The sequence below is a fragment of the Phlebotomus papatasi genome, chromosome 1, assembly GCF_024763615.1.
Source record: "Phlebotomus papatasi isolate M1 chromosome 1, Ppap_2.1, whole genome shotgun sequence".
NCBI lineage: Eukaryota > Metazoa > Arthropoda > Insecta > Diptera > Psychodidae > Phlebotomus > Phlebotomus papatasi.
Window position 1 is genome coordinate 22,988,739 of NC_077222.1, and position 10,019 is coordinate 22,998,757.

General features: G+C 38.3%; 1 protein-coding gene across 1 annotated transcript; it reads left to right on the top strand.

Moving 5' to 3' along the window:
• The first annotated feature begins 6,532 nt into the window (after positions 1-6,532).
• On the top strand, positions 6,533-10,019 carry LOC129798260 (uncharacterized). The gene is made up of 2 exons (XM_055841300.1): positions 6,533-6,577; positions 9,229-10,019. Exon 2 carries the CDS (start codon positions 9,266-9,268, stop codon positions 9,818-9,820), a length of 555 nt encoding a protein of 184 aa, XP_055697275.1. The 5' UTR covers positions 6,533-6,577; positions 9,229-9,265; the 3' UTR covers positions 9,821-10,019.

Consider the following 10,019-nt stretch of genomic DNA (forward strand, 5'->3'; position numbering starts at 1 on the left):
GGTTGAAGTTTGAGATCGATGCTTGAAGTCGTAAAAGCCTCACAAATGGACTGTATGTTGCTGTGTTCTACGAAGAGGCCTCGAAGGGCCAAAATGAGCACGAGGTGTGCTAACTAACCTTTTGGAAAAAATACGTTGAGAAGAAACGGTTAGTTCATCAAACACCGTATGGGGAAATGTGATCTGTTACCTTTGGAATAAATTCCGGAAAGAAATGAAATTAATTCCCTGATAATTGAATGGATGACAAATGGTATCTTCTACCTATGAAAAATAACGGAAAGATATTAAATTGAGCCCTCCTTGAGCCTATCTGGGGAGAAGGAACAAAATTTTTCCCTGTTGCAAAGCTCTTGGGTGTTCTGTGGAGCCCCTGGGGAATATCACCCTAGTCACGTGAGTTTCTATGCACGTTGTTAGAAGGCCAAGTGGTGGGAATTTTCACGCAAACTTTTGGCTGTTGCCTTTTCCCAAATTTCCTTCCTTGGTTTTACTCACGAACTCCTTGGGATGCGTTGAAAATCCGGTGGAATTCCCAGAGATGATCCAAATAGATGATGGTGCATGCGGAAATCTTCGGCGATGAAAGAAACCACTATTTTCTTCACTTCAATTCACAATTTTATTCTAAAAAGTTCACTCCCTATCTTCACAATTCAACCTTTATTCTAAAACAGAGTTTAATATAATTTTTGCCACAGATTAAATTAATTTTTTGGGATATTAATTCGCGCAATGAAAAAAGTCACGTCTCTTCAAGCTAACGGTATGGGTAAAAAAGTCACCGGAAACAGAGAAAGAATGCCTTTTTTTTGACATAATGACATCGACAGAAATTGGGTGCATTTTTTTTTTATAGGGAGATGTCCCAAACACATTAGGCTTTAAAATTTCGAATATTTCATGAGCACCCCAGACAACTCTTGTGTCAGGTATGTCTTTTGGTCTGCGAAAGTATGATCATATCTCTGCTCATGCGAACGCCGAAGTTGATTGTCCGCTCTTCACTTACCTCCGGTCCAGAATCACCATTTTTATCACGCATTTACTGCAGACTGCCACTCCTTATTACTTGGCTGAGCTTCTTGATATGGGCTCATCTGTCAGGGCTTCATGCCTGACCGTGCCATTGTCGAGGAGCCATCTCATTCATGAAACTCTTTTTGTGGCGGGTATCTCCATTTGGAATACTCTCCCAAGAAATGAGAGGCAGAGGAACCTCCTTCAGTCCTGGCGACTCTCCGTCAGCTCGCTCCAGAAACGTAGCATAGGTCGCTATCGAAGAGTCTGTCCTATCGGTGGTTCGTTGCGAGTTTTTGTAACACTCTTGCTTTTACGGGGAAGGGTTGTTAGCCTCAGGTGCGTGATTTCCCTAAGGTTGGTTACCAATTTTTCTGTCAATCACCTGAGTGTACCGGTACCGGGGCCTACCAGACATCTAGCCCGCTTCGAGATGAAAACATAAATTAAGGGGAAGATGCTACGTGTCGCAGAGGCTACGTAGGTGCTTCGAAGAAGAGGTTATACTAGGTATAGCCGAGTTACAAAAAAACACTTTTAATAACACATAATCTCAATTATCTCGACTTCTGCTTAACCGATTTTGATGATTAGATCGGAATAATTGGATAAGGCATTTACAAGTTCCCCCCGCTAAATTTTTAGCATTTTAGATAAATTGAACATGAAAAATTTCAGCTCAAATACAGGAATAATAAACTAGTTTATTCTTAACAAGAGATAATTGACAGGGGACAGGTCTATATACAGCGGAGACGGTATCACATTTCGATTCAGGGTCTTGATATTGTCCTGAACCATAAAATTTGTATAGAATGGAGTATTGGCGTTTTGCAATATCACTCATTCACTTGTGTCTCTCGTCCCATTCTAGCTATGTTTTCAGCAATGCCTGGACGAATTGATCAGTTGTTGTTAGCGATGTCCATTAGTAGTTCTCCTCTTGGTTTCAGCAACTCGTAATGCATGATTCCCCATTGGTCCCACCAAACTCTGAATATTTATAAGCGATTTAGCTGCATGGTGCCGATTTTGATGTTTCGTCAGATGAAAGTTACAATGTTTTGTGTGCCAATTTGATGCTGAATGCTGCTCGTCTTACTTTCAGTCAACTCATGCGGAACTCACTTCCCTTCCTTGTAGTTTTATTGGTTTTATACAACGCGAGTAAACTTTTGAGAATACCTTTCTGAGCCACGTTTACTACCTCCGATTGATAATCTTATAATCATCATATATAGTAACGATTTCAGATTGACTCCATTAATTGTTTTTGGTCTCTTTGTCCCATGCGTCGGACGAATGCATATGTTCGCTACAGTTTCTTTAGCAAATGATGTGCTTCTTTATTTGAGTTAGCAGGTCAGCAGCCCACACCTGTCGATCCTCCGCCAGTTCAGAAGAAGTTCGCAATCAATCTCAAGGCGCTCTAAAGCAAAATTCTTAATTTGATTCAGCCACCTTATCCTAGATCTACTCCGAAATCGAGTTCTCCTCACAATGGCTTGCATAGCTTTTCTGGGGAATCTTTTTCTATTCATGCGCTGAACGTACTTTAACCATCGAAGCTGTGATCTCTCAACTCGAAGAAGCAACTCTTCGACTCGGCTTCAGACTTAAGACTATAATTTCTTATTAATGACGATCTTTTGGAAAAATTTAACTTAAGATTGGATTGTTGAAGATAAATTAGATACTCAAAAAACAATGAAATTGCTCGCTATTTAAGATTTTGAGACTTTCGAGGACAGGGCTAAACCTCTAGTCTGAAGACCGCTTTAGATCCACGATCACTCGATCTCGAAAAGTGATTGCCTTAACTACCCAGAGGTATTTCGGCAGCTTGGGATTTTTTTGTTTTGGAAAATTATTCTGCACATTATCCTCCGTATGAAATCATCCCTTTCAAAATTTTGACTATTCGGAATTTTGACTTTCGGGATTTCGAATTTTCGAGATTTTGGTTTCTCGGGATCTTGGTTTTCTGAATTTTAGCATCCAGAATTTTGGCCGGCACTGCGGCGACATTATAACACCATTAAATTAAGAAAACCTTAAGAAACATTTTCATAATCAAGAAATATCGCTTTAATATTCCAGTCATACAGTCTAGACCAGAAAATCCAAATCAGCATGATTCAGACTGAAATCTTCCACTAAGCATTTTCTCTTCTAAATTAAAGCTTTTATACAACGAAGAACTTTAAATGTCCTGCACTAATCCATCTATAAAGCAATATAATCTGCTGCTGCACAAAAAGGTAAATGATACACAAAATTCACGGTTGACTGTATCAATTTCTCTTGCTTTTCCTTCAAGACTTTCTCTTTTTCTCAGGATAACTTTTCCTTTCGACTGGTAGTCTACAAAAACACAGACTCAGTGCAAGAAACTGGAGATATCCGAGTGAAAAGGACGATAAATGAGAGACAATCGACAGAGGGAAACAATTTACCAAGAAAATTCACTCCATCTTTCTGCCTCAAATTTTCGCTAAAAACTCGCTCGAGGTGTTTCTTTTTCCACTGTTGATTTCTCTGACTCTCTGTTGCTTATTTTATCCATTCCGGCGACCCAAGAGACATCAATGGGGGGTGTGCAAATATCAAAAAATGCCCTTTGACCCGCTCCCATGAATGATTTATGGTGTGTAAAATTCTGCGCATCCCTCTCAATGTGGCCAGAGATGTAGGAAAAAAAAGAGATGCCTTGAAGCATCATCCCAACGAACCGATGGAGTTTACATTGGTTGACTTCTCTCTGGCGTCCCTCCGTAACAATTGAGTGACTGGGGAAATGGCAGAAGAGATGACAAAAGGCTTCCGGACAGTGCCAAGAAAACGTGCCTCAACTCACATCTCGGGATAAGAATGCAAAGCAGAGCGAATGCCACTGACTCAATTTTCCGTTCCTTTGAGGAACGTGAGGAAGATGTCTTGGGAGCTGGTGCTGAAATGAAATTATATTGCACGATTTTTTCTTCATGCTCCTCTCAAAAGGACTTTAACGCACAAAAGGAGCTTTGAAATCAAAAGTTTGGAGAAAAAATTTCCTCCACAAATCACCCTGTGAATATTCTACGCGTAATTTAAGCAATGGAGACGCCTGGTAATGCGTCTTCGCTAAGGGATTTTATAGGAGAGAACGGGGCTACACTACACATTGTTCAATAACGAAATATGTATATACATATTTTTTTAAATAAAAGGGAGACTTTACTTACCCAGAAAGGGTCTTCCATAATTTGTAATCTCATAAAGCTTCTAACGCTTCTAACAAAATCTCAAAAATCTAAGTTTAAATGTTATAACGAAAAAGTGCCTTCTACTATACTACACAATTACTTATTCCCTAATTATTTTTATTCTTCAATTATTTCTGCTTTGATAAACCCCAAAATCAGAAAAAAGGGATATAATGAAAAAAATATGTGAAAAATAGAAGCAAACAAATTGAACGTAAATAAACTTAAAAGTAAAATCAAAATAAGATACTTTCTGGGATCCAACCTATAGATAAAACCCGCGAATACAGTCGAGGAAATACAGCCATTAAATAAAGTGACGCCTTTTACAAATAGCGATCGATTTATCTTTATCTTTATTCGAAAAATAGAAAAAGTTAAGAAACTTACCTGTCTTCTTCATAAATTATTTGTCTATTCTCTGTCAAGAGATAATCATTATTTTAAATTTATGTGTTTCTAACAGTACTTTTTTATTATTTATTAGAATTATATTTGTATTAGAAATATTTGAAACATTGAGAAAAATGTTTTTTTGCTGAAAGGTTTAAGCGAAACACGTTGTTCCTGCAAAGCTGATGCTTTAGGTCCTAAAAAAACGGATACCATGTGCTTATTGAAACCTTGGATTTTTATGCTTGCAATAAGGAGGAAAAGTCAATAGTCCATACCGAAGACTTCGGAATTTTGAAAAAAATCAGGATTCTCGAGGGTTTTTTTTTTATAGTTTTGTGGACTGATAGTTTTGATCGAGTAAATGCAGTCAACAAAGATCTTCAAGATAAGAAAATGACTGAAACTGCGTATGTGTGCTTTGCAGAGTCTGAAGACATATAGTAGAAAACATAAAAAATTCGCACTGAATCTTTTTTATGTGTAATGGATAAGATCCTCATGTCTCTTACAACTCAAAAAAAGGCATATGAGGATGTACATGAGAAATTCAGTGTTTTTTCACACACGGGATTAAGCAATGAAGATACAGTGCCGGACAAAATTGTACCAATGTTTCAAAATTCTCTATAAAGAATTTAATATCTCAAAATGTAATTTATATTTTGACTGAAACTTTTTTTCTCAGAGAGCTCTATTATAAAGCTATAAATTGTGCCTTGTTAGGAATTTTTAGGTGAAGGACTGATATTTTTGTTGAGCCTTTTAAAAAAGTATGCATTGGTACAATTTTGTCGCTTGTACCTGTAATGTATTGAAATATTCATTGTTATGGTGGGGGGTTATATAAGCTGTAATCAGTGGTACCAGAGCTCTCTCTGGATCTGATACTTGAGGAATGAAGTGATATTCAAGAATACAATAGTGACGTCGAGGATAAAGTGGTGAAAGTGCAAAAGTTAGAGTGATGCCGCAAAATCAAGTGCAAAATCAAGAGCAAAGTCACGCTCAAAATTCAGCTGGATCCTGCGTAGGATTTATAGAAAATTATATCCCGGAGGAATCTGGTGATTTTGAGGATTACATTGAGAGGATGGAGCAGTTTTTCCATCTAAATGGAATTGAGGAAGACAAACGTAAATGTGCGGCGTTTATAACGTTTGCTGGGCAGTTATGTTTAAAGATTTTGAAGGCAGCGATTCAGCCTGAGAAAGTGAGCAGCAAATCTTATAAAGATATCATTGGAATACTTAAGGAAAAATTCGCGCCAAAAAGAAGCGTCACGGCGGAGAGGTTTAAATTCCATGAGAGACGGCAACAAGAAGGAGAGAGCATTAGTGAATAGGTGAGTGAATTACAAGTGTTAGCTCAAACTTGTAACTTCGGTAATTTTCTCAAAGATGCGCTTAGAGACAAGTTAGTGTGTGGCATCCAGTCTAAGACAATCCAAGGCCGACTTTTGGCTGAAGATAAGAGTTTTGAGGACACATTAAAGAGAGCATTGGCTATGGAGTTAGCTGAAAGAAATGCACAATTGATGCAGCCATCAGGAGAAATTGCGGCAATGTACACTCGGCAGAAAGAGAGAGGTTCATGGAACAGGAAAACCCGAAAGTTTGATCGTAGAGAGAGAGAGGAAACTCGTCAAATTCGTAGCAAGAAGAGGAACAAATCACCCATCAAATGTTTTCGCTGTGGACAATGGTCTTATCACATCGCAGCTGATTGTACAGCAGCAAGGGGAAAGAGAGGTCGAAAAGAGAGTAGTGGAATTAACCAGCTGGAATCAGAATCAGAGGAGAGCAACAACTCATCAACAGACAACTTGGAGTACAGAGTCCACACGATGAGACTGGGTGCGCTGGTAAAAAAAGCCACATTTGTCGGTCGAGGAGACCTATGGTACCGTAAGTAGTACCGTGAGTATGAACAAAATTATTGGGAAGATATCAAATGAACAACCAGAGTTCATTGACCTGAGGATATGTGACAAATCTTTAACCATGGAAATTGATTCGGGAGCGTGTGTATCAGTAATGCATGTGATTGATTTTGAGAATCATTTTCGGGAGTTAAAATTAATTAAAGAGCCCTGTAAATTAAAAGTTGTAACAGGTCAATCAGTTGAAGTTGTGGGTAAAATTATAGTATCGGTTCAGGTGATTTACGAAAACGGGGAGAGGAAGTGTTTTGAAAAATTGCCACTTTTGGTGTTGAACTGCTCAAAAAGATTTATTCCATTATGCGGTAGAAATTGGTTGGAATTATTCTTTCCACATTGGAGAATGAGTTTTCGTTATTCGAAAGTGTATCCCGCGCATTCAATCGCTAAAATAGAAAAAGGAATGAGTAGTTCGGGCAAGAACATAATTGATAAGTTTCCTGAGGTTTTTAATGGGGACGATAGCTCTCCAATAAGAGATTTTAGGGTAGATATTGTTTTGAAGCCTGATGCTAAACCCGTTTTTCACAAGCCCTATGCCATTCCATTTGGAATTAGAGATGAAGTTGAGAAAGAACTACACAAATTAGTAAAAGCGGGTGTATTAATACCCGTGAAATATTCAAGGTGGGCATCTCCCATGGTGGTAGTTAAGAAAAAGAATGGTAGTTTGAGACTCTGTGTGGATTGCAAGGTGACAGTAAATCGGCAGGTAGAATTGGCACATTATCCATTGCCCCGAGTGGATGAGTGTTTTATGAGTCTAAAAAATTGCTCAGTTTTTTGCTTGATTGATCTGGCAGGGGCATACCAGCAATTGCTTGTCAATCCGGAGTCTAGAGAGTTATTAACGATAAATACAATGTGGGGGTTGTTCCAATACACGAGATTAATTTTCGGGTTGAATTCCAGTCCAGCGATCTTCCAGTCTACAATGGATAGAGTATTAGAAGGCATTCCTCAGGTTACGTGTTATATTGATGATATTTTGATCGGGGGCAAAACAAAAAAAGATTGTGAGAAAATTGTGTTGCTGGTTTTAGATAGATTGAAAAGATTTAATATTAAAGCGAATAAGGATAAATGTTTGTTCTTCACAGATGAAATTGAATATTTGGGGCATAAGTTAACAAAAGAAGGAGTTAAACCATTGAAGAGTAAGATTGAGGTGATCAGAGCAGCCAAATCACCAACTAATGTAACGGAACTTAAGTCTTATTTGGGATTATTAACGTATTACGGAAGATTTATAAATAATTTGTCTGGTAGATTGGCACCATTATATGAACTGCTAAAAAACAATGTTCCTTTTGTTTGGAATAAGTTACATGAGAAAATTTTTGAGGAGAGTAAGTACTGGTTAAGCGAGGAGTCGCTTTTAACACATTTTCAGAGTGAACTGCCATTGGTTGTAAGTGTAGACGCTTCAGGAGGGGGCGTCGGAGCAGTTTTATCTCATGTGATAGAGGGGGTGGAGAAACCCATAATGTTTGTATCCAGTACTCTGTCACAAGCTGAACGTAACTATTCCATTGTGGAAAGGGAAGCATTGAGCCTCGTATTTGCGGTAAAAAAATTCCATAAATATATTTATGGACGAGAAGTGACTGTTTACACGGATCACTCAAGTTTAAAAGAACTGTTTGGAGACACGAAACGGAGTAATGCGGTAGCGACTGCGCGTATATCTCGATGGGCTATTCTGTTGGGAATGTATAAATTAAAAATAGTGTACAAGAAGGGCAATATGAATGCTAATGCTGATTTTCTTTCGAGGTTTCCATTAAAACAGCCAACGGGGATACCAGATAATTGCGTGGGATTTCTTGATGTAGTTGGTGGTTTGCCTGTGTCTGAGGAGGTTATCAGAGAATGTTCGCTAAAAGATCCGGTGCTTAGGACAGTGTTAGAGTACGTAGAAAATGGATTTCCGAGGGGTTGTGCGGATATTTATAAGCATTTCTGGAGAGTTAAGGATGCGTTAAAAATTGTTAATGGTGTATTATATTTGGGTAATAGAATAGTCATTCCTGGGAGTTTACGTGGGCAAGTATTAAGGATTTTACATTGTGGTCATGAAGGAATTATCCGAACCAAAACTATGGCTAGAAGCTGTTGCTGGTGGCCGTTGATAGATCGTGACATTGAAGATGAAATCAAATGTTGTAAAATATGCCAAGAACTGTCACCTGCGCCAGCAAATAAGCATTTAACATCATGGGAAAAATCGGATAAACCCTTTGGAAGGGTACATATCGATTTCTTTCATTTAAATGGAAAAAGTTATTTTTTATTAGTGGATGCCTTTTCCCAGTTTATACATGTTGAATTAATGGCTAGTACGAATGCAGGAGCCGTTATTGTGACTATGAGGTCCTTGTTTGCGATATTTGGATTGCCAGAAAAAATAGTAAGCGATAATGGACCACCATTTAATTCAGCAAATTTTAAACAATTTTTAAAAAGTAATGGTATTGAACAAATCACGTCACCTCCATATCATCCTCAGTCGAATGGATTGGCAGAAAGGGCTGTAAAAACTGTTAAGTCGGCACTAAAGAAATACTTCAAAGATACGGCTTTGGAGAAAGTTTCCGTAGTTTATAAAATTCAAAATTTCAATTTCAGATACAACAATTATCCAACAGCGACAGGAATATCGCCGATGGCAAGGTTGCTGGGGTATGCGCCGCGAACGCCCTTCCAGATTATCAATCCGAGGATGACGACAATTTTGAAAAATGAGCTTGAGAACACAAAAAGGCGGGAGGAGAAGAAGAAGAAGGGAAGGACGATGGATTCACAGGGAGAAAAGCAGAATATGAAGAAGGGAGCAACTAAGAATGGGGGGAAAGGACGATCATTTGAGAAAGGAGATCCAATCCTGTACTTCTATGGGAGTTCTTGGATCAAAGGAGTTATATTGAAAAAGATCTCAAAAGTAGTTTATTTGGTACAACTGGGTAACAAACATATGAAATGTCACAGGGATCAATTGAAGGCATATAAGCAGAAAGAGTCATTTGTAGCAGCCAACGGATCTCATAAGTCAAGTATACGAAGAAGTTGTAACGCTCCGCTATCGCCTGAACTTGATTATGATTCTTTGGAAGACGACGTCTTCTACAGTCCGGAGAAATTGTTACCCGTTTCGCCTAGTACACCATTCAGAAGAAGTTCCCGGCTTCGTCAGAAAACGCGAGTGAATTACAAAGCATGAAAAAAATATAGTTAATAATATTATGCTGTCAATGGTTTAAATTTCTTGAAATATTGTTTGTGTTTAAAAAAAGGAGGGAAAATGTAATGTATTGAAATATTCATTGTTATGGTGGGGGGTTATATAAGCTGTAATCAGTGGTACCAGAGCTCTCTCTGGATCTGATACTTGAGGAATGAAGTGATATTCAAGAATACAA

Coding starts and splice junctions, on each gene's coding strand:
- LOC129798260 (XM_055841300.1), top strand. CDS start 9,266: ATGGCAAGGTTGCTGGGGTATGCGCCGCGAACGCCCTTCCAGATTATC.